The sequence below is a fragment of the Acanthopagrus latus genome, chromosome 8 (genome assembly GCF_904848185.1).
Source record: "Acanthopagrus latus isolate v.2019 chromosome 8, fAcaLat1.1, whole genome shotgun sequence".
Classification (NCBI taxonomy): Eukaryota; Metazoa; Chordata; class Actinopteri; order Spariformes; family Sparidae; genus Acanthopagrus; species Acanthopagrus latus.
This window is the reverse complement of record NC_051046.1, coordinates 9277219-9302324: the sequence shown is the minus strand read 5'-3', so window position 1 is coordinate 9302324 and position 25106 is coordinate 9277219. Positions and strand designations below refer to the sequence as shown.

The following is a 25106-nucleotide window of genomic DNA, read 5'->3' as shown; positions in this document are numbered from 1 at the left end:
CCTCCTCCTCCTCCTCCTCCTCCTCCTGCAACACCTGGAGGAGTGGAGCGGACCGGGAGAGAGCTGTGTGTCTCTGCGCCTTTAAGGCTGCATGTGGTCCACATCTCTGCTGCTCCCATGGCAGGCTGTGGAGGTGCACGCTTTCAAAGTTTGACTGGGGAATAGAGAGAGAGAGGTAACACTGGAGACGGAGGCAGCGTCGCCCCGCCGGGGAACACACACACACCCCACACACACACTCACTCACACACTCACACACACACACACACACACACACCAAAGGCAAATCTTCATCACCACCATCTGAGGAGCGCAGAGGACAAGGAGCGCAGCTCGACTCCGGCGATAAGAAACAATGCTAACAGATGACTGAGCGGATTCTCGATCTCTAAATGGGAAACACAAGAAGGTGAATGTAGCACAGTGTTTGATGAAAGGAGGGACCCCCGGCTGCAGCTCCACCAGCTCCAGCTCCAGCTCCACCGGCCCCCCCTCACTCTCAGCCATGCCGCTTGTGTTCCGCTCGCTGCTGTTCGGCTTCGTAACGCTGCTGGTTGTGGTTCTGATCATAGATGATATTGCAGAAGTGGAGGAAGAAACTGCGTAAGTAGCCCACCACAATTGATCCGTGCATGCGTGTGTGTGTGTGTGAGAGTGTATGGTGTGAGTGTGTGGTGCGCGTCCATTGTTTTCTTGTCCGGCAGGTTTCTATTTCCTCCAGGCTTCTCCTCCTCATCACACTGAAGCTGTGAAGTGTTGGTGGTGAGAGGAGGAAGAGGAGGAAGAGGAGGAGGAAATACACTCACTGAGTAAATCGAATGAGTTTTTCTGAATTATTATTAAAATGAAGTTTGGAGTTAAAATGTGGTGTGTGTGTGTGTGTGTGTGTGTGTGTGTGTGTGTGTGTGTGTGTGGTTTTGTTTCTACGTTTGTAACACTTGGGTGCAGCAGCAGCAGCAGCAGCAGCAGCTGCTCAGACAGCAGCCTGCCCGGGTCTCCAAGGATTTGGCTATTTGTCTTGCAGCAGCCTGCATGCGGGATAGGATACGTTTACACTGTGGAGTGGAGTGGAGTGGAGTGTGTGTGTGTGTGTGTGTGTGTGAGTGTGAGTAGTGAGAGAGAGAGCGAGACAGAGGAGAGAGAGGGAGGAGGTGGAGGGAAGGGGGGGGCAACAGATTGGAAACAAAAGAGGCTCTCCTCTCTGCTCTCTCCTTTCTCTTTTCTCATTCTCACACTTTGAGGTGTTGAGCAGTGCAGCAGAAATCCTCCACAAGTCACACACACACACGCAGACACACACACACACACACACACACTCGTGCCCCACTTGTGTTTGACCTGCATGAAAAATATATTCTTGATTTGACAACCTCTTCCTCCTCCTCCTCCCTCCTCATCGTTATCGCCACAGCCGTAAAGATTCTCCGTTACCTGAATAGCAAAATAGGACTTTTTTTTTGTTTTGTTTTGTTTGTTTTTCGGATTCTCACATTTTCCCCCCTCAGCAAGAACATTTTTTTGTTTGGAATGCAATTACCCGGCTGTGGCTCACGTAGTAATGAGGTCACATTGTGTTTTTTTTTTTTTTTTTCTGATTCCGCCTTGAGAGAGGAGCCAGAACCAATTCCACTTGTGCATAAACCAGCTTAACACTATTATGTATTTAAAGCCACCGGTTATTGAGGAGGAAGTGCCCACCTGTCTGTCAGAGCAGCTGCTGCCGACTCAACACGATTTCATCATGTGTGGCCAAGGTCAGGATTGCAGAATGGGCTGAAAAATGTGAATGCACAGACAGCGGGTTGACTGTAAATGCATCTTGGCTGAGGTGTTCAATGCCCCTGTAGAAAAAAAAAAAGAAAACCTCGTGTCAGTGTAATGGAGCCCCATTAAGGCCACATTTCTCCTCATTACATCAGCAAATGGGCCCACAGTGGATTGCTCTAAAAATACCTTAATGTGCTTTTCACCTTCATTCTGTCTTAAAAGATAGACGCACAATACGGCGGCTGTCGACGCGTTGGTTCCATTATTGTTACATGATATGATCACAGGAAGGATTCAAAGCGTCTGTCCATTACCAGCTCAGACGTCGGGCAGCAGAATGTGCTTCATAATTCAATATAAACCCCCCCCCCCCCTTTTTTTCTTCTTCTTCTAGAAATAATGGACATTCGAAGAAGACGGCCTTGCATCAACTCATCCCGAAACCGCACAGGTCTGAGATCCAATTATTTCCCACCGCACACACATACACACACGTATGGATATACTGTAAATGAACACCTCCAGTCCTTCTATATTTCCAGTAGGCACTGGTCATTTGATTCCTTTGCAGCCTTGAACACAGTGAGTCATTCGCACCGAGTGTCTCATTACTTTTTACAGGGAAAAGGCAGCTGCTATAAATACCTGTCAGTCTGCTGGTATCTACTGTGTGTTCTAACAAAACCAGCTGCCACAAAAGAAAATGCTGAATTGAACTTTATTCAACTGTTAACTGTACTGAAATGACGTCATTTCAAGGCAAGTCAGTGGGGAAGTACTCAGGTCCTTTACTTCAGTAAAAGCAGGTGCAGCTTTATGTATAAATTGTTAATTAAGAGTAAAAGTCCTTTTATAATTGTACTTAATAAAAGCTACATACGTATTAAATGTATTACATATGGCTAAAGTCTAGCAAAAGTGCTCACTATGCCAATATTTTGTCATTAAATCACTATTTCTGATGCATTAATTCATACATACACTTTGTAACTATTTGATATCCATTATCACTTTTTCATCAGCCCTATTTGAGTGAATTGTAACATGACAATAAAAATAAGACCCACCCGGTTGCTAATAGAAGCTTCTGGACGATTTGTTTAAAGGAGACATTTTATGCAAAATTATGCAGGTTCATCATTTTATTTTGGGTAACTACCATAATAGGTTTAGCTGCTTTAATGCAAAAAGAATACACACCAGTTTTTTCACACTGTCCAGTTCTGCAGCACTGTGTTCCCCCTCTGTCTAAAATGCCCTGTTTTAGCTCCTGTCTCTTTAAGGCCCCCCCCCCCCCCCCAACTACCCAGTGTCGTCTGATTGGTCAGCTTGCTCATGCCTGAGCCGGCACAGCTAACATCAGAGCAGATGTGTCAAAATCATTCTTAGGTGCCAAACGAGCCACTAGGCAGAAATTATGTAAATGTGTGACATGGTGACATAGTTTGATGTCACAAAGTCACAGAATTTAAGGCGGGACTACTTACGAGGCATTTCAGGAGCAGTGTATTCTGTGGGAGAGCGGAGGTTCTGCTGGTATAGACGTTGACCTTAAAATTTTAAGACTGTTTATACACACAAGAAGCTCTATAACACACTTAAGGGATGGGGAAAAAAACAAAAAAGCAAAATAATAAGTCTTCTTTAAGTTGTTTAACGCTGCTGGGGAGTGTATAACTTTGTGAAGGACTCATGTCAGATTATATGCAACAGTCCAAAGAATGTGACTTTTATACACGTTCTCGCTAATGTTAGTTCAGAAGTTGAAACGTCTGGCCTCCAGCACAACACAGAAGTTTCATCCAGCCCCTTTCACTGCTGTAGCTTGTTGAGCTGGAACTATTTTGAACGGTAATTATCTTACATGAATCCATAACAATGCTTCACAGTTCAAGCTTTCGTTAGTACTGACTTTATCTTTGCACGTGAAATCTTCCTACACAGTGTAATCAAGCCAACTGATACATCAGTGGGGATGCTGGCCTATCACAGACATAATGTTCAAGCTTATAATCATGAAATTGTAAATTATGTGGCCCCTGATACATGTCTATGCATAAGTGTTTGAAAAACACTTTTCAGGGATCATTGCAAAAATGAGTGTGAATGTTCATATGCTGTGCAGAAGAAAATCAGCTGATATATCCCACGAAAACAGTATTAGTTGGGCTCTGCAATGGAATGACAGAAGAGGAATCAAGTAGCATAAAAATAGTCACGCTTTTGTTACTACCATCACTGTTAATATTACCCCAAGGCACATATTAGCCTCAGATCTGACCAGTCTTAATCTTAACAATATTTGACGCCCTCTATTCTCAGAGCCCTGACTCAGATCGAAGAAACTCCGCAAAACAAACTTTAATTGGGGTTCACACAAAGTTACGTGGAGCAAATAACAAAGCTTTTCTTTTCTTAATGATCAGCAATAACGCCTCTTTTTCCTCCCAATTTAGAAAGGCTGCTGCTCATGCGGATCCAACCGCTTCAACGAGACTGAGCAAAGGCATGAAACGCCTCGGCCCGAGCTACAACAACACTGCCAAGCTCTCCTCAAACAACTGGACCTTCAACAAGACCCTCTCCAACCTCATCAGGCAAGACTCACCGCTCTCCACAGTCCGCTCGATGTCTTCACACTAGACCGGGGCAGAGTCTTTTATAACTGTAGTGTGTGTGTGTGTGTGTGTGTGTGTGTGTGTGTGTGTTTTCTTTTACTGCAGGAAGAATATTCTCAGATTTCTTGATCCGGAGAGAGACATCTCTATCCTGAAGGGCACGCTGAAGCCGGGAGATATCATCCACTATGTGTTTGATCGTCACAGCACCACCAACATCTCTGAGAATCTCTACCGTCTCCTGCCAACTGTGTCCCCCATGAAGAACCAACACCACAGGCGCTGTGCCATTGTGGGAAACTCCGGGATCCTGCTGAACAGCAGCTGTGGCCCCGAGATCGACTCCCACGACTTTGTTATCAGGTATTTCTTTTTTTGCCCACGGAAACGGCACAAGTGATTACAGCGCTGGAAGCCTTCCACTTGAAATAAATTATGAAACATTGCGAGTTAAAGTGGACCGTTATTGAAATGGATTAGCACATTAGTTTCAGTTTTAGGTTTATCTCACTTTACTGAGAGTGCAATTCTTTCTCTTTTCTCCCAGCTCTCAGTTTTTAATTCAGGTTCAGAGGCAATGCTCACACAGCTGGAAATGTATTAATTGCACGTTTGAAAAAGCTGTCAGAGCCTTTTTTTTTTTTAAAGTTTGGAACAAGCTGGCAGACTGCGAGCAATTAGATGCATGATCATACATTAAATTGACATTTTGAAAAGCTGTCTTTTTGCATTCGTCTGAGAAAACGGCGGCTCTCTCAGGGGTCCCACTCGCATGTACAGGAGGATTGTGTTCACGGGGCCATCGTGCCGGCTCTGTTTTGTGTTTGGGCGTAAGCGAAATGGGGAGTCACAGAGCGGGTTATTTATCACTATTCATACTCGTCGTTGGAGGGGAAAATAAACCATAAAATCAGGCTAGTACAAAAAAAGAAACACATTCTTGTTGGGTTTCTGTGAACGGCGAGGAGAAATCCGAGCAAACGTGCACTAAATGCTGAGGATCCACTGTGAGAAACGTCTTGTCATAAATCAATGGCGTTAATGTTGTTGTATAAATGGAGCAGGAAGCGGCTGTCTGTGGCGGCACCTCATCGAGCTGATTGATTGACAGCTGAATGGGGCCTCTTTTCTTTTAATTCTGAAGTTGATCCTATTGTGTGTGTGTGTGTGTGTGTGTCTTGTCCTTTTCTGAGTGCTGCGATGTAATTGCTGATGAGGAAGAAGAGGTCATGGATTCTAGACTCCGGCAGCATGATAATAACGCCAAGGCGAGGGCTGGTAAATGGCTGACTGAAGGCAGACAACAGGGAATGTGGCATTTTGAGAAGCTGAGGAATTTGCTCGGGTATTCAACGTATCAGATCGGGAGATAATGTCTCAGCTAAATATAGATCTCTGCCCTACACTCTCGTCTCCACAAAGTAGGCTGACAGTGTTTGGGGTACTGTTATCAGATGATTTCAGCTCAGTGTTATGATAATATGACGGCGCTGTCGTAGTGTTGACAGCAACCGCTGAGCTCTGTTCAGTGACAGATGTCTATCACGTTCACACTTTTTCAGATAAAATGAAGAATTAGGATTTATTTTGCTTCTTCAAACTCTTAAAAACAAACATTGGATTATCTGGAAAGTTGATGTTTTGCAAGGACACCGTGTGTGTGTGTGTGTGTGTGTGTGTGTGTGTGTGTGTGTGTGTGTGTGTGTGTTAAAAAAGGGCCGTCCTGTGTGTCTCTCCCTGCCACATTGTTTAGAGACCAGAGATGCGTCACCGTGAAGATAATTACTGCCTTTTGTGTGTGTTTTTTCTGGCATTTATTTAGAGGCCAGGGATAACTTTGATTAGCAAGAATGCCATCCTCTGCTTTTTTTTTTCTGCAGAACTTACCCTGTATTTCTGCTTTATTTCACTCCTGCAAGAACATTTCTGCAGGGAATGTGGTTTGACGAGCTTGAGGACACGGACAGATGGGTGATGAGTTCAAGAAAGAAAACCAAAGAAACTGAAAGTGTCAGGCCAACAAGAGCTGCCAGAACAGTTTCAGCGCTCGGTGGAATGTAGTCCAGTTATCGTGCCACTTAAAAGTTGCTTTGAAAAAGTTGTTGGGAACATTTAAGGACACGAGGATAGTGAGGAGATGAAAGATTGGTGTCAATTGTCAGTGCCTTCTTTCTCATGGCCAGCAGGGGGCAAATCCACCGGTTGCAAAAAGAAATCTGATTGTATGTAAGCTTATGAGAAAATGGCCCTACTTCTCACTTCTCACCCATGATGGTCTGTAACCAGGAGGGTGGTGACTTCTCTCTGTGCGATTGCCCCACTGTCTCATTCGCTACGAGCTCTGAAAAACCCCAAACAAGATGGTGACGTCCATAATGCCAGACTGAAAAGCTTTAAAACTAATGGGTGACATCACACTGTGTCTACATCAGGTGCTGCCAACAATGATATTAAGTAACTAATAGGCCGAGCACTCACAAAGTTTCCTTTAAGATTTTTTAAAAATTAAATCTTGACAACAGCCCACTGTGTGCAGAGATATTTCGGGTTCTGCCTACCTCAGTGTGTTTAAAAAGAAAAAAGTGAGAAGGGATGTGGGAGATGTCATCGCTTTATTAGTCACTAAATCTAAAAAAGGGAGAAGAAAACTTGTGGGAGAATCACGAGTGTTAACTATGTGAGGGACCCCTCCAAGGAACTATTCATGTAAAACCCAAAACACTGGATTCAATTTTGTTAATATCACATGGTTGATGAAGGTTCTCAGTCATCCAGGTCATGGATATGCCATCTAAGTGCTGTATCATAGGCAACTGGACTCACCTCTTAGATGAGATGGTTAAAGATGGAAGGTTAAACTTAAACAAGTCTAGATGCCTACGATACAGCACTTAAAAACTCGAGGGACTTTAACATATGACACCCTGTATCCTTACACCCTCGATTTAGACAGGGGAACAAAACCTTAGAGGGAGAAGTTCATAACATAACACAAAGAAACATGTAATTAAAAGGTATGGATCTATACGAAATTGATCGACCTGTGCCTGTTTGTCCTCAGGTGTAACCTGGCACCAGTGGAGGACTACTATCGTGACGTGGGCTGGCGGACCAACTTGGTGACCATGAACCCTTCGGTGGTACAGCGGGCCTTCCAGGACCTGGTGAGCGAGGAGTGGAGGGATCGCTTCTTGCAGCGTCTTCAAAGCCTCAGCGGTAGTGTGCTGTGGATTCCAGCCTTCATGGCCAAGGGGGGAGAGGAGCGCGTGGAATGGGCCCTCCGCCTCATCCTGCTGCACACTGTGGACGTACGCACCGCCTTCCCCTCACTGCGGCTTCTCCACGCTGTCAGAGGGTAAGATGCAGCTGCTCCTGCTGTGCCGTCTCTCATGAGAACACCTGTGAGCAGCATAATCAAGGGGCTGGCAAACTCTAATCTGCAGCCCAGGTGGCTATTTTTACACAGAGCATTACAGCTGATCACCAGTCGAGAGCGAGAGCGCGACTCTGATCTCGCTTGAGACAGGGTGCACCTTCGAGTCGTCTCACCAAACCAGTCTCGATTAAGTCTCAGTCCGTCTTCGTTTGTTTGATTCGGTCTATTTTCTCAGTCTATTTTCTCTTTGATTTGTGTGCGAGGATCTCTCTGGGCTGTCTCTGTCTCTCTTAAACAAATACTCAAACATTTTGGGAAATGTAGCGTCTTTGCTTCCTTGCAGAGAATGAGAAGATCAATACTACTGCCCAGTGTGTCAATCAAGAGGCAGGAGCCATGAGGCAATTAGCTTCTGAAAAAAGGGGCTTAAAGCCAGCCGCGCTGTGTTCAAAGTTTCAAAATGTACCTCCCAACACTTCCAAAGCCGAATAATTACCACGCTTTGTGTAATCCACACTGTAACCGTCCCCACAGTCACACAAGGCTGTACTGAACCTGCTCTATAAAAAACAGTGAGGCATTAGACTACAAGCTGGGCCAATGGTGTGAAATGCTATAACTTGCGTTATGATAGGAAAGGCGTAAATTATTCAACACACATCTTGAACATGTGTATTTAACCCTGGAAGTAAAACGCACTGGATGGAATCACACAGTTACTTTTGTGAGGAAGGAGTTGAATGCTAACGATAGCTAATGGGTTATCAAATAGTTTCTATCTTGAAATGTGGCCCGATGTCCCTCGAGACATTTTCAGTCGCTGATCAATTGGCAAATGGGGAAATGATAACGATTCGTCGGATTCTCTAACCAGGAGCATAGCAGCATAACGTTATCCCAGCATCTGAATGAGCTCTGAGTCTTCATGTGGGTTGCTAGGGCTAGGTTTAAGTTTAGTGTTTCAGCATGCTAACTTTTGCTAATTAGCAGTAACCACAGGTTACAGCTGATGCTGGTGGGCATATTCTTACTTTTGCAGGTATTTGCATATAAACTGAAGCACTGGACAAATTAAAATGTTTGCCCTGAATTCATTCTCACAGGGATGTCTGTACCAACTATCATTACAACCTATTCAGTAGTTGGAGAGATGTTTCACTTGAAAACGCACACATGTCAACACCACAGTGATAGAGGTAGAGTCTCATTCAATAGCTGTTGCACCAAAGTGGTGATTTTTGAGCCGGTCGAGTATCTTTTTTTTTGCTTTTTGTCAAATCCAGCCTCCGCTGCCTTCAGGCTTTCATAAAATCCCTCTCTGCAAATTTTTGTGCTGCCGTTGCCTCTCTCTCATCACAACCAGACTCTGCTCTGGGTCTTTCCTGCATTGTTCAAAGCCTAACAGCCACTGCTGGTCAGTGACCAAAAATGTCATTTTGTATGCCCCAACTAACACTCGGTATTGCAGAGGGGTAGAACCGGGCCGTGCAGCAGCTCACAGTCTGTAAGATCAGCGTTTTACAAGAGAAAATAATTAGCCTGAAATCTAGTTGGATAAGAACCACATTCCTCTGCTCTCTCTACAGTGTTGTCTGATAAGTGAACTTCTCCTTTTTCTCAGTGAAAGCTGAATCTTAAAATCCCCATCAGGTGCAGCAGAGGACAAAGCTCATACTTATACTCCGGACTAATGCCACATCAGACCTTCTCACTGATAATTAGACCGGCTCCTCTGCTTATTAAAATGCTCATCACCTGCTGGAGTGTTGAGTCGGACTGTAAACCTTGCCCGCTGTTTGCCCTTCACGGCACATGAACAGCTTTAAATAGTACATCCTCTGCATCTCAACGCGACCTTCCACGCTAACCGCAGAGTGCACAGCCGCAGGAGGCGACGGTAGCCTGGAGCAGTGGGTTAGTGACTGGAAAGGAAAATGAAGTAAGAGCAAGTGAACATCTGATCAGCTGCTCCTGGGATGGGGGGGCAGCATGTGGTATCTCAATGTCACAGCAGCTTGTAGGTCACCTGAAGTTGAAGAATGCTATTGTGCAGAGGGGCCGCCGCTGTTTTGTTAAAAGCCCCCGCTCCAGCAAAAGAACATGCAGTGTGTGCTCAGCGAACACACAAAAGGTAATTTAATCTGACATTCAGACTGCAAGGGGGTACGAAAGATAAGAGACGTACAGGAAACGCTCTGACAGCGTGCCGAGATGAATCCACTTTTCACAGTTTAGTTTCCATTACATCAGAAGTGTCTCTGTTCGAAAACTGGACGGAACAGAAAATCTTTGTTTTCCCCGCTGCAGATGGCAGCGCCGGTATCGAGAGAATGGCACTTAACTCAAGATGTGTGAGCCAGTTGGTTTTTGAATTGGAAATGTGTGGGATAATCTTGTTTTACTGTCCTAACAATGGGGCTGCAAGAAGAAAGAAATGTCAGAGAATGGTGGAAACATGCCATTTTCTCGAGCCTGAAGTGGCGTCTCAGGATTGCTTATTATGTCCAGTAAACAGGGCAAAACACAAATATATCATTTTTTCAATTATATAAAACAGAGAGGCTCAGCACAGCTTCATATTAGGGGAGCTGGAACCTGAGAGTGCTTCATGTGTTTGCTTTATAAATGACTATTGTTTTTCCATCAAAATGGAAGTTCATTGACCAGCTGCCTCAGATGTAGTTAAAGAAACAGATTTTCTGACTTTCTAGACCAAATGGCTTGTTAAGAGGGTGGGGTTTTTCACGGTTCATCCACCGAGCAAGAAGAAGAGGAAGAAAACAAAATGGTCCATTATTGATTTTCTGTGAGCGCAGGGCTCTTAAGGCGCAATTTGGTGGTCCACAACAGAGCAAACATGTCTGGCGAGCTCTGCATTTCTACTTGTGTGACCGTTTTAGGATTCAGCCTCTCTCTGTGCGCTCCAGCATGCTGTATATCCGGCTTAATATCAAAAGAACCCCAGTGGGAGAATGGTCTTAGCGAAGGAGATTATAAAAGAAACAGACCCAGAGACCTTGAACAGATTCTGCCTGTAGCTGTATTTCTAGTTTGGGAGACAGTAACTGTGTCACCTGATGCAGCTTAACACACAATATGCGCATCTTTATTCAACAGGTATTGGCTGACCAACAATGTCCACATCAAGCGCCCGACCACCGGCCTCCTCATGTACACGATGGCCACCCGCTTCTGCGAGGAGATCCACCTGTACGGCTTCTGGCCCTTCCCGCTCGACCCGCACGGCAAACCGGTCAAGTACCACTACTACGACACTCTGAAGTACGAGTACACGTCCAGCTCCAGTCCTCACACCATGCCTCTGGAGTTCAGGACCCTGAGCACGTTGCACAGACAGGGGGCGCTCCGGCTCCACACCGGGACCTGCGATGCCGAGAGGACACCACAGACGGAGCTCCAGAGCAAATAGCCCGAACTGGAGGGGGTGATCTCCATGGAAACCACTGAGCAGACTCTGCACGGACAGTTTTTTTCTTGTTACTCTTCTAATGAAACTTGAATTAACTTATTTTCACTGATTGGAATGAACTTTTTTTTTTTTCTATTTCGGGCTCCTTTAGCGACTCGTTCCACTGGTGTGTTTTAACTTTTAACGAGATTTCTATGGTAACCTTAAAAAGCAAATAGTGAGACTCATCTAGATCCTGTCACGTCCATCTGTTGGCCCCCCCGTTTCTACTCAAAGAGCTGAGTTTATGCTCTCTCACACTCCACCAGGGTCTCCAGTAGGGTTTACAAGTGGAGCATTCAGAACACATATTTGTTTTTATTTTCAATTAATGAGACGACATAAATTAATATTCCCCACCTCACGGCAGGAAAAGGGCTCCGTTAATGTCATTTTAATTTACCCAGCATGTCGAGGCATGAAGAGCTGCTGAATTAATGGCTGCTGTGAGTCACTGTTTAGGCCACAAGATGGAAGCACTTAATAATCAGGGAGATGGGCGATGAAAGAAAAAATGTAGGTCAGATGTTAAAATGAGTTTTTAATACGATCAACCCGTTTGATTGTGAGGTTTTTGGTACGATGCTCGACCTGCGATGACACATTTCCCTTCCGATAGAGAACGTTTTCTGCTTTTGTAGCTCATTTATAAAGCACCTTCACTGCTGTTCAGTAAAAAACAAAACAAAACAGGTGATTCACAAGCAAAAATTCACAGAGAAGTGCCACGTGATGAGGTCAGGTCACCTTGAGTGGAAGCACTGTTGAATTGTACCCAGCCTCGGTGAGGATAAAGGAGTGTACCAGCTGTTCACATAAGAATGTTTACACCGACTCCGCCGACAGTAAACTCACTCTGCTGACTCAAAGAGCACCAGCCCTGTTTTCTGCACAGACCGTGGTTACGTAGCGGTAGATAGAAGCTTCTTAATGTTTACTGAATGTACCGGTGATATTCTTACAGGGTCTGTGAGAAATGAGTCCCCCCATGTGCTTTAAAGTGATTCCTCGTCACCGTTGACAACAGCTTTGATTGTACTGAAGCGGATGACTTTGTTGCCTTTATGTACTCGTGTAGGTTGATGCAGATATTTATAGATTTGATTGAAGCTGCCAGTGTTTTGTGCCTAATAATAAACAATACATTTAAAAAAAAAAAAAAAAAAAAAAAAAATGGACCTCTTACATGCCAAGATGTGATACATGTTCAGGGTTTTATCCAAGTTTTTCCCTCACAGGATGAGGAAAATAAAACATGACACGATTGTTTCAAAAGTGAGACTCACTTCTGTGCTCAAAAAACTGATTTGCCTCAAACGATGAAGTACTTTGATCACATCTACATCACACACATTTTCAGTGTCAAATGACATGCAAAGGGTTTTCTGTCATGTTCAGCCAATGTTTATAAGTTAAAGAAGCAGATGTGTGACTGATCACTGGAGACAGAATAACACATCTATGTATGAAATTTATATCAATAATAAGCACGTGAATACCAAGTTGTTTAGTTTGTTCACATTGACACGATGTTATAGAAGGAATTATCATTGAATGTGAAATTTTCCATTTGAACCTAATTAAAATACTGGAAGTCAACGTTTAAGGCAAATCATTTCTTGAATGTGGATGAACTACAATACTTAGAAAATGTGTAAAAGAAAAAAAAAAGATTTTACTCAAGTTTTGTCAGAGAATAAACTCATTATTATGTTGTTTTCTTAAACAATTTGTCAAACCGAAACATCAGCTTACATCAGGTGCACTATGTAGTTTTAGGAGATAAATTTAAAAACTCAGAAAATGAGGTAGTAATACACACTCAGAGGTATTTTGTATTTCCATAACTGACTAAACAAGCTGTTCTCAGAGGAAAATCAGGTCCCCAGAACACTATCTGAAGCTAGAAAGCGTGGCAGGGTCCGCCACATATAAACAAAGTAAAGCAGTATGAAATTGTGTTATCAGTTTGTTTATTCGGTTTACTCCATCATGAAAGCAGAGACAGTTTGATTATTCGGTTTATCCAAGCGTGGAAAATCAATCAGTTAAGATTCTCCTCCTCCAATTAAAGTTTGTTCCCAAGAACTACCCAGTGCACCTTCAGTGATAGTCTGGATTGTATCTTTTGTACTGCCAAGCTCCAACTCGGTGAAAGTCTTGCGTAGAGTTTTTTTCAGTTTGGTGTTTTTTAACTTGATCCCTCTATAAAAAAAAAAAGTAAAAAAATCAACTGAAGTATTTGAAATATTCAAAGAGGCTCCCGCGGCTAAACAAGCGACCTCTCATGTGCTTCCACTCATTCGTTCATTAAAGTGTTGTTTTGACAGAATGCGCCTGTTGACTTGCGTGTAGCACTACGCTGCCTGTTAAGAATAAACATGAAAGTTGTACCAGAGACGTCAGCAGTCTGAGGCAGTGAAAGGTTTTATTTGTTTGGGGCTCGTCTGCGCTTGGCAAAAATAGCAACATTCTGTGACCAACACAATTACGTTAATTAACCCAAAATCTGGAATTCGCCTCAGTTTAGATAACATTTCTACCGACATGTAGCTTCTGTGGGGACTGTGCTGTGTAGTTGACCTTCTTTTATCATGTAAGACTGTACATTAACATCGCTTTGATGCTGACAGACGTTGGTTTTTTTTTGCATGTTCGTCTCGTCTTGATAGATTCATCTTGAGCATATTTCAATCTCTTTGTATTTAAAAAAATATTCGGAATGACTTGAGGACACTTAAATTGTGCGGCCATGACAAAGTGAATGTACTTTCCTATAGCAAAAGAAAAAAAAAGACACACAAAAGAGCAGAATGGAAAAAACAAGACTTCCAGCCTCTCCCTTAAAATGAGTTAACACTTCAAAGGAAGCAATTTTATTTCAGTAGTGTTTTTCAAAGAACATGGAAACTGAGGAAACAGCTGTGGGTACACATAACATCTCTGTGTACAAAAAAAGAAAACCAAGCGGGGACTTGTTTTCAATAAACTTTCAAAAACAGTGTGAACATTGAACTTTTTTCTGGTTTGAATGTGGGATGGGGAGGTGATTAACGAGTCCCCGAATAGCTACCACAATGACTTTGATTCATTTTTACGAGAGGAACTTTTCTGCAGCTGATGATTCGGTGAAATAAAAGTCCAGCATTAGTGTCTGTAAATGAGCAGGCTTTTTTCCACAGTTTCACACACAACTAAAGATAAAAACAGAAGACGTTGCCAGGATGAAAGACCTTAACTGTACAACGGGTCAAATGCTCGCTTGTGCAGAGGCGCACAAAAAAAAAAATGGATCAGTACAATCAGTGAAACATGACAAAACACTGACATGAGCAGAAGTCACGTCGTCTGCAGCCAGCAATTTAAAAACATGGCTGAAAGTTGGACTCAAGACATTCACACGCGCACTCCCACATACCACTTGTAGATCTAACAGTGATGACAAATGTACCCAGTCCCCCATGTGAATGGCAGTAACAAAGAAAAATACACAGTGTTCTTTCTCCTGGAAAGAAAATGTGGAATAGCTTGTACGAGATTGAACTGTGCAGTTTAGTTTTTCTTTTCTGTTGGCTGGAGACCGTCTGCAGACAGCTGCACCTGCAGGCGGCGGTGCACTATCAAATATCAGTCTGGATTAAAACAGAAGGTCACCTACAACACTCACATTTGGCGCAGGAAAACTAATCTAGGTTTACTCTGCGTTGTTGTCAGCTTACTTTGATTTTTACATTTAGATTGAGGATGGAGATGAGGAAGGTTTGAAAACATCTGATTTTCTTTCATTTACTCCACTAAATCCGACTGTTCTGTATTTGAATTAAAGATATAACAAATTGAACAGTCTGATGTTTTGTATAATTACTTTAGGATTTAGGACTATTAGAGAGGGAGGGCCATTAGATCTTGAGAGGAGCTTTGGCAGAAAGTTAGACATCAGTGGGGAAAGATCTTCATCGACTGACTTTTATGCCTAAATAAACTCTCTTCATTTTCATAAACTGATATTAAAGGACAACACAGTTTTATACTGTTGTACTCAGTTTATATGTGGCAGACCCTGTTACCTTTCCAGCTTCAAACAGAACAGCTTGTTCATTCAGTCACAGAGTTTGTATTATTACCTCATTAATATTGTATGAATATATTAACTTTCTGAGTTCCTGAATTTCTTTTTCCAAAACTAAACTGGGCCCCTTTCAAACCTGTATGTCAAATCGTTTCCATCAAAAGTCGAAGCCCGTAATGACTTTATTTAACAAACAATACGCTGGGCTTCGGTTTGGTTCTGGTTCGTCTCTATTTGCACGCTAACACTGCACTCAAAATACCAAAATTTAATTAATTGAGGGCCAAGCTGATCCAAGCTGGCCAACTGATCTCTTTCTAACAGAGTCTGTGGCACAGAAGCAACTATTTAGGAAGAACTGCTCTTTCTCTCTCGCTTTTTTTTTTTTTAACATAACAATGTGATTTAATTTAGAAAACAAGACATTGGGTTCATGTCGAACACTTCAAATACTGTAACTACATCACTGTCGTTTAAACATCCTTCAGTCGTTACTTGATTAAATGCAGTCGCCACATGATTGAACACACCTGGTCACAAAAGATTACAGCATTCACATTCAGAGCCAGCGGACATATTCCACAAGCACCTCACAAATACGTCCAGACAATAATTCTTTGAGCTTTTCACCAATATGAACCGTATGAAAACGTAAAATTTTCAGCTGAGATAGCAGCAAAATAGGAATGTCTAAAACAACACACGGTAAAAAAATATATACGCTTACTCCATACATGAGGACAGAAAGCCTTCAGTATATATGCACAATAAAGTGGTTAGTAGATAGAAATATATTTGGTATGAAAGTTTAGTTTAAAAATATCAATTACTGTATATTATAGATAGATCCTTCAGATTGTGCACATCTTTACTGAATAAGGTATTCTCTGCACAATGCTTGTTAACATTTTATGCGTTAGATGATGGTCTCTAGTGGCCAGCCAGTATTTATTTAAAGATTACATATTCACTCAAATCAAAAAGAGTGATTAATCCTGCATTTAAATATAGACAGTGTAGGCGTTCGCTCCTCCTACGATGAACTCCCCAGCGCAACATGCTGTCACTCAAGTGTAAAAACTAAAATGTAGATAACAAAAGTGGTCAGTCTAAAAAAAACAAAAAAAACCCAACAAAACATGAGTTGTTATGAAGACAACGAGTCCCTAACAGCCTGATTACTGAATGACTTCAGAGGAAAGGTCACAGCATGAAGCATCCTGATTAAATATGAAGAAGAATCGGGCAGTTTATTTGAGCCACATGATCGGTAAAAAATGGCAAACAATGATATCTATGAGGCTTCAGTCCTTCGAACACAGACAAAAAAATTTAAAAAGCCATGCACAAGCAGCGTGGGAAGTTGCTGATTTGGTCAGACTTGGCAACACAAAAAAATTATAATACAGAAAATCACTTGAGTTGTCTCGGGGGCAAAATAGGAGTTCTCAAATATTGATGTCCATGCTGGAATTCACCTGGAATAAAAAGGGAAAAAAACACAGTTATTTCATTCAGTTTTATGCAGAGTTACTTTCTACACAGCAACGAGGAAATACATTTGCCTGCCGCGGAATCCGGAATGTCAGGTAAACAGGGCGTCATACCTTCCTTTGAGGAAGTGGTTGTATGTTAAAGAACAATAGAAAGGACGGAAGGGTGAAACCTAATGTCAACACTGCCAGAGCTTTTTCACCAAAGTGGTGTTTTTCTCCAAGCAGAGCAAGAAAACCAAATACCAGTTTCAGTGCATACTTTCATATAGTTACCCCTGTTATGTCTGTGTGCTTTTGTGCTGCGTCTCATTCAAGTGTTCATACGACTGCTCAAGAGTAAATATAAGCACCTTACAAGCAACTTTAAAGTCACCCAACACTCTCAAGCCTTTATCAGCTGAATTGTTAAAACTGTGAAAAAGTACATTTGCAGAATTCCTTTATACCCTCAGCAATCAATGTGTATTGTGTTCACTTACAGGAGACATCAACAATTTATATAACGTATAAAATATCAAAGGCGTTTTGGTTTCTATGAATGATACAACAGATACAACACCAGACTAACCTTGAAAAACACAACGGATAAAATGAAGGATTTGACAACTTTTAAAGACTTTGTACAAACTCTCCTGATTGCTTCATATCAAAGTGAGAATTCTGGTTGAAAACATTCAAAAAGTCACAAAACTGATCAACAGTATGTGAATAAAACACTGTTTTGACATTATGATGTCTATGTCTACTTAAGTTAGCATGCTAACCAGCTAGCCGCAGCCTGTTCTGGTGCTAGCGGTGTGAACACTAACAATCCCAGTCAGACCCGACAGCTGCACGGCTAAGTGAGCTTACTAGCTCAGGACAGCTACAGCAAGCAGCAGTTAGCATTTACTCTGGTGATATGCTGCCCCCTATTGGTTTTGAGTATACACTTGGTGGACAATTTATACATATTGCACCTTTAAGTGGTAGACATTATATGTTTACTAAAGGAAGAGACTGTTACACCATCCAGTTAGCTGGTGCCTCCCTGCAAAGACAAGATAGTCAAAACAGGGTCAAGAGGAGATTTACTTACAGGGAAATGAAGGTTAAACGGTTAATGACTACACTGGTGACAAGTAAGATAAATAACATTAACATTAAGAGTACCAAACTCCAGTCATTTTAAAAGTACAACAATACTAAAAAGGGTTAAGATTTCTTACAATCTGTTTGATAAAGTCAAACTCTTACAAAAAAGATTAAAATTCTCATAGTCATATACTGATAGATGGATTTCTGTTGCAATAAACGGCCATATTGTTCATAATACCCTTATCAAGCTTCACTGTGGTCAGTATCTGCACTGTAACCATCTAGGTAGTTACACATCAAACTCATCTGATATGTGCCAGAACTTTTTCAGTGGGACTGAGCCCACAGCTGTTCTCACAGCAGAAAAAGAAAAGTTTTATTTGGCTTATTTGGCACCGTGAACATCTGCAGCACGCACCTCCCACAGCTTCAGTGATTAAAAAAGAGAAACAAACCTGTATTTGACATCAAAGAGGGTTGAGTCATCGTCTTCATCGTTCTCCTCATTAAGAGGGGCCATCTCCACGCGCTCCGCAGGTGTCGTTATGATGTCATATTTACGTGTTTTCCTGATCCTCCTGCCAGATCTGTGGGGAGAGGAGGGGAGGGAAACGGTGCCAGACATGAGACGACACCGCAAACAGAATCAAATTATTTAGGGCTGACTGACTACACCACAACATCAGCTGTGAAGCCATTTTTAGCTCCTCCAGATGAAGAGGATTAGACTGGTGAAAAAAAAAACTAAGCTTTTTCGCAATCATATTAATGCTCAAACTGGCTGTAAGTAGAGTCACGACCGCCCAATGTTTTTACCAAGATCAAATCAGCTCTGAAAGGACAACCATAGTTGTGTAGTTACACCTGTTTTGTTTTTTTCCTCCCAGTTTTATGTCATTGTAGGTCAATATGAAGACATCACAGCGGGCTCTGGGAACTCGTGACAATTTTCACACTTTTACAGGCAAAATGATTCACTGACTAATCGAAAACATGTGCAATCCAGCGGTAAATTCATCATGACCTGCAGCCCTGCTGTAAGATGTGACTTCTGAGGTGAATGCAAAGATGCTAGTGATTAATGTCACAGTATACATAATCAATTAAATAAGACTGATTGTCACAAACACGTAAGATAGACTACATCAGCTCCCTGTAGGAGCATTATTAATAGGCCCAGACCTCCTCCAGGCAACCACATGCTCTTAATCGATTCCTCCACCAGGAAAGACTGCTTACATTTACATTTAAACGCATCATTAAAAAAAATAAAAATAATGATAATTACATAGAAGCATCAACCTGTCTTACCTGATCACTTTGATGACCAGGACTGTGATGAGAACAGCTGTTAGCACGCAGATGAAAATAACAATGTTTTTCAGAGTTGGAAGATGCGTCATGAGAGACGAAATCCGGGATCCCACGGCTGCATCTGTCACATTACTCGTCAGTCCATCCTCGCTGATGATGGATGAAGATGATGATGATGATGATGTTGAATTGAACTGCGTCGCGGGTGAAGGAAGAGTTTGTGGTACAGCGCTGACCCGCCAAAGAGCCGCAACAACGAAAGTTAAAACCAGACTGTAGGTCGCCATGGTGCCGGTGTCAAGGAAAATGTACTGCAGGTTTTGTTCCTTCAGTAGTTTTTCTCCAAACTGGGTGAAAATGCGACAGCAGCTGTCACATTATACAGAGAGGGATCGGCTTTTATCAGACTCTGCCGTTCACACGATGAAGACAATGTGAGACGCAGACATCCATCTCTCTGCCCGTCCGAGCCCCTCTCTCCTCTCACCGGATTTCTTGGGAGGTCGTCACTCGCGATTTGCCTCCAAAACGTGTTTCCCTTGAGGTGAGCTATGGCAGTCCCTTCCTGATTGCATTAGGACTTCGTGTAGAGGGATGGGGATTATCCGCCTCCGGAAGCGCTCTGCAGGCTGGCCCGCTCTTCCCAGTGCTGAAGAGGAGCATTATGTGGGCTGGTGATGCCTTCAGGGAGCCCTCGTACTTCCCGAACACCTACACACCTGATGTCACCGAGGAAAGGAAGTGGGCGGCTTCAGATGGAAGACATGGCACGCAAAATTGTATTTATTTATTTTTTAAAGAATAAATACTAAAAAATTGGAGAAATAGCTTCTTTATTAACTTGTTTTTTCTTCATTATCAATTCTATTTTTACTAAAAAAAAATAAGCAAATTGACATACAGAGAGTCTAAAAATTCTGGTTAGTTTTGAACACTTGTATGTTCAACATGTGTGTGCCTCCAGAATTTAAACACACCCTCAGGTAATTTTCAGACAATGTTAAGTTAAAGAAAAAGGTTCGCAAAACATAGAACCTTCAAGTGGCTCTTTGAAGGCCCCACAATACGGCAACACAGAGGACATGACTTTGCCCTCAGCTAGTGCTAGTATATTCATATATCATGCACGTCACTGCAGTGTTCCTGGTATTCGTAGAGATCAGACTATTATTTTTGAAAAATGTGCAGCAAAAGAGGGGAAAAAAATTCAGGTGTTTATATTCTACATTCAAACAAATATTTCTTTAAAAATTGTGTTAATGGTGAAACGTTGTATATTTGGAGACTTTGGCGTCAAAGATCATTCAAACATCTCTCACCACTTGACTGTACATATTATGGTGGTGACTGGCAGTGGCTAAATTTCCGACAGCATCTGAAGGCATCATTTCTCTGTTTACCAATCGGACACAGCAAACCCAATTTTCCAAGGGCAGCAGACTGCAGGTCATGACCGCAGATTCCAATAAAGTCTTGAACAGACAAGATGGTGAAAAGCATCCGACTGATCCATGGTGGAGATAACTAATCGATTTGGCAAAATCTATACACACACTGTCAAAGTCTTTCCTTGTCTTTCTCAGTCAGACACACAGGCAGACACAAATTATCTCAATTTATATTTTCACGGGTGTGAACGGGACGTGCAATATGCATAATCCTGATTTAAAAGTAGATCACCACTTAGATTTACATCTACAAAAAAAATCTCTTTGAAGGCTTGTAGTTAAAATGCTTTCGACTTATTCGTCAGACTAATTTCTCGCAGTGTGCAAACCTGAAGGGACTCCCTTTATCTGAAAACAACAACAACAACAACAACAACAATAACAACAACGACAACACAACAGCCTGTTCAGCTTTGTCTGGTTTGATGTGTCTTATTTCTGAACACCTACTCCTGGGAGCGAGGGCCCTCTGCTGCTGTTTAATTTGATCAAAGCCCAGCAGATGGCAGCACAAAATAACAACGGGGATGGCTGCATTTTCCTTCAACCCCTAGGTCCAAATTCAGGAGAGACTGATTTGTAACAGCATGTTTATAAGACATTCGGTAGCTGCCATGTCTTGTTAATAAAATGGGACAGTTATAAGGCATTTAAAGTGAGGAATGCATTGTAATCTAACATGCACGCAAAACATATTTCTATATATCTTGATTGTGCATGGAGATTTAATGCTCAGCAAGAACATTTTGCTCCATGAACCATGATTCAGTTGATGCAGGTCGATCTAAATCTCAAGCTGAAGAGAGTTTTCACATTCTGAGACAACGGCCTGAACTTTGCTCAGAGAAACGGCTCAGAGTGCGTCTGCAGGGATCGTGTTACATTGTCTTGAACTGGGTTACAATCCAGTTTGTTTTGGGTGCGTCAGTTTCAGTTTAGCTACTATTTAACACAAGTAGTTGTTCTCACAAAGCACTGAAATAAGACTGTGGTCTAGGCTGAATATACAGTCATGGTGTTGGTTTTGGAATTTGCTAAACTTGAGTTACAAAGCTTGTTTGTTGAGTTACATGACTACTGTAAAGCACACAGTATCATTTGTCTTGCTAAGTGGAAGCAAATCTAAGAGCACAGCCTGTTATGTTAACCGTCAGAGGTGTTTTGCAACATACCAGGAGGTTTGGTTGCATGTGCTTCCTTCTGAAATAACACACCCGTGAGTGCAATCCTGTCTGTTGCCACTTTGCTACGTGTTACAGCACAACCCTTCTGCAACAGCGCTGTGTGCGTTCATGGTTGCAACACTAACTACCCATTCTGAAGCATAGACAGGCTTCATGGTAAACATGCTTAGTATTCTAGCTAAATGTATGTACAGTGTTGACTGGCTTTTAACTGTATATGAATGCATTTTGTTTTCTATATTAATGCAGGTTTGGATTTTTATATCAATATATATGAATTTCATGTTATTTAAACTAATGCAACTAGAGGTCATCATGAATGTGATATGTGTTGTATGCCAAGAGTTGACTCCAAGAAGATTAGCTTATGGCATCAACTAATAGGTATCCTTTAAATAAACAAATAAACACATTATATGTCACAGTAACTGGTACCATATCAATGTAAATGTCCCTGCTTTCCACTGACCTAAGTCTTTACTTCTCTACAAAATGGCCAACAAGATGTGTCTTTGGCAGAAAAGTCATTAAATGATCAAGTATGGCACAAAACATTTTCTTCTTCCTGTTCTTTCCTCTTTGTTTATTCTGTCTTCTCAACAAATTTAACAGCCACAGTCACTGAAGCCAATAGGTGCTCTTAACTCAGCTTTGTTGGTAAATTTCCAATTCTCAATCTCTAAAAGTAGTTTCATACTGCATCACGAATGACAACGACAACTGCAAACACACTGATAAAAGTTGGAATACTTGGGACTTTTTGGGGGATCTTAATCTTTCTGGTGGGTAATCACTCCCCTATTCAAACCCGTCCAACCAGTCAGTCAATATAAGGCTGTGTTCACTTCACTTGTAGCGTCTGGATTTGTAATACACTTGCAGGGGCACTCTTGTTGCTAGGCTGAGGATCTTTTTAAAGAAATCTTCCACTGCACGGAGCATGCGCTGTGGTCTGAAACACCTCATTGGTTGGTGATGGGGGGTGGAGTGCATACCACAGACTCCATGGACTGTCCAATGACGGCTGCTGCACTGACTGAGCAGCCAAAGTTTTCCAAGTGTGGTTGCCCCCATTGGAGTTTCTAATTTTGTTCTTCAACATTTTCTCAACTAATATAGATAATATAATAAATGTAACTGATGCTGCTGTTTTGCCACAGACAGGGCACACTTATATCAAGATTCAGTCACACTTATTGCATGGGGACTGTCAATTCTCAATTTCTGAATAGTTTTAAATGTTTGTATCATGAAAACACCTCAACGTTTCCTTTATCATTATGAAATGGTGGCAATCAGGCATCAGTGCCAGGGGACAAGTCTTAAGTCTGAACTTTGTTGTACACGAACGGGGTAATAAATGTGTTATTGTTCATTTATTAGCAGCTCTGCACACACAGTAGACTACATTTCAAGGCTCCCCTGAAGGAAAATGTTCAAAGAAGGCCTGTGTTTACTGATTTAAACTCTACTGTGTGATATACCACAACAAATATACTTACTTGTGTTTTGAGCAGTGTTCCTATATAGAAGCACAAGAGGGAATTAGTTTTCTGTCATTAGTAAACATATTAACCCATCTTCATATTTTCAGTAGTATCACTTTTTCTTAAAGTAGATTTAAATATTATTAAAAATCATTCAACTTCTTTGCAGTAATTTGGGTCACACCTGTGATAACATAAAAAAAAGTTCTCAAATTCTAGCTAACTAGCTTGATTCGGCTGGTTTACTCCCAACGTACCTGCGTGTAGCTGTTGCTGTTTATCACATAAACAACATAAAGTTTGTTTTACTGACGCCACTTGAAAACAAATTTAGTTTTGCTGCTTCGGGTTTATAAAAAAAGAAAAAAGAGGGTACAAGTTTCACGATCAGTGGGCTGCTAGCGCTAGCTTGGACGGGGCTGGGGAGGAAGTGGAGTTTGGCTTACGTTGAGAGGAAAGTGGGCAGAGCCGCTGAAGGATATCAGCTCAGGCAGCGGCAGAGAGGAGGACACACACAACAGAGGAGCGAGGCGTCGAGAGCGGAGAGGAGGAAGGGCGGAACGATGCGGCCGAAAGACCCACCAAAACGACGAAAATCGCCCCAAAAAGCGACACTGGCCAGGGCAGACGACGGCGGATAGACGCGGCCTGGAAAATGGGTAAGAAATTACGAGTAATCCAACATTAATAGCTGTAGAATGCGAGTTAGGGGTGTCTGGCAATATGGTGGATAGAACGACAGTTAGACGCAGTGTTGTAAAAATGGCCATGGTGTGTTGTCAGCGAAGAATAAAGATAACGACGTAGAGACGGTAAATTGCACGAAATGGTGTTTTGGTTGGTGGATTTTGCATGTTTGGTCGCCCTTTTTCGAGTAAACTTTGTTGATATTTGGACAAGCACATTTGTCCTCGACTTGTTTGGAGTTTTTTCAACCTACGCATTTAAAATTTGCTTTGTCCTTGAAAGGGCAAATGCCCTTGTTCGAATTTGCTCGACAAAAACAACAAAAATAGGCAAATGTTTAGTTTTTTGAATGTGGTACTGGGACTGAAAGACATCAACAAACCAATCTTAAGCAGAATTTTGTTTATTTTCAGCATACTTGTTTTTTGAGGTTTTTCTCCGAATTACAGATCAAAAATACATTTTAAAATCGACAGTTTTTCACACTATCTTACCACAGGGCTGTACACATGTAGTTTATGTCCAGATTTTAAATAGTGTGAGATGCTTAATTCTTTTTATTTGAAAAATAGTTGAAATAAATTTGGACAAGTTGTCAAAATGCTCTAAATGTGACTATTTGATGCAATTCTTCGATTGTAGACACTCTTAATAAACAATACTTGGATTTGTTTGCCAATTAAAGCTTCTATATGTTTTAAAAGCTTAGATACACTTCGAAATACAAAATAGGGTGTTGGCTTTTAACCCTTTGAGGTACTGAATGGAGAAGTTATCTAAATATATACATTTATTTTATTTTTCCATCTTACATTACACCTGTGAGACATGTTAAGAACGATTTTTATGTTAGAAAGCTTCACTACAAGTATGTGAATTGAAGAAAACTCAAAATACTGCATAAAAATTAAATAAAGAAATAAATTCATCTCAATATTACCGTCTCAGGGACAAGGTTGTTGGTCTACCTGCATATGAAGGCAAATACCACACATTATAAATAGATGATATACTCTCTTTTGTAATAAATATTTATGCATGTTAAACTATATGGTAAATCCAAAGGATTAGTACCACCCAGCACGAAACAAAATGTCTTCTCATAGCTATTCTC

General features: G+C 41.8%; 3 protein-coding genes across 7 annotated transcripts in view; 2 read left to right on the top strand and 1 right to left on the bottom strand.

Annotated features, from left to right (window-relative positions):
* On the top strand, positions 1 to 13635 carry st8sia2 (ST8 alpha-N-acetyl-neuraminide alpha-2,8-sialyltransferase 2). The gene is made up of 6 exons (XM_037107502.1): positions 1 to 603; positions 2162 to 2218; positions 4224 to 4364; positions 4491 to 4748; positions 7447 to 7740; positions 10879 to 13635. Exons 1-6 carry the CDS (start codon positions 431 to 433, stop codon positions 11189 to 11191), a joined length of 1236 nt encoding a protein of 411 aa, XP_036963397.1. The 5' UTR covers positions 1 to 430; the 3' UTR covers positions 11192 to 13635.
* Positions 13636 to 14079: 444 nt separating this feature from the next.
* Positions 14080 to 23883, bottom strand: fam174b (family with sequence similarity 174 member B). The gene is made up of 4 exons (XM_037107503.1): positions 23752 to 23883; positions 19184 to 19905; positions 18328 to 18459; positions 14080 to 16777 (listed from the first exon to the last, which is right to left on the bottom strand). The coding sequence occupies exons 2-4, from the start codon at positions 19471 to 19473 to the stop codon at positions 16774 to 16776; spliced, it is 426 nt and encodes a 141-aa protein (XP_036963398.1). The 5' UTR covers positions 19474 to 19905; positions 23752 to 23883; the 3' UTR covers positions 14080 to 16773.
* Positions 23826 to 25106, top strand: part of chd2 (chromodomain helicase DNA binding protein 2) — a 27991-nt gene continuing 26710 nt past the window's right edge. For all 5 annotated transcript variants that reach the window (XM_037107500.1, XM_037107498.1, XM_037107501.1 and 2 more), the window contains exon 1: positions 23826 to 23964. The gene's annotated coding sequence lies outside the window, so the exon portion shown is untranslated. The remainder of the gene's footprint in view (positions 23965 to 25106) is intronic.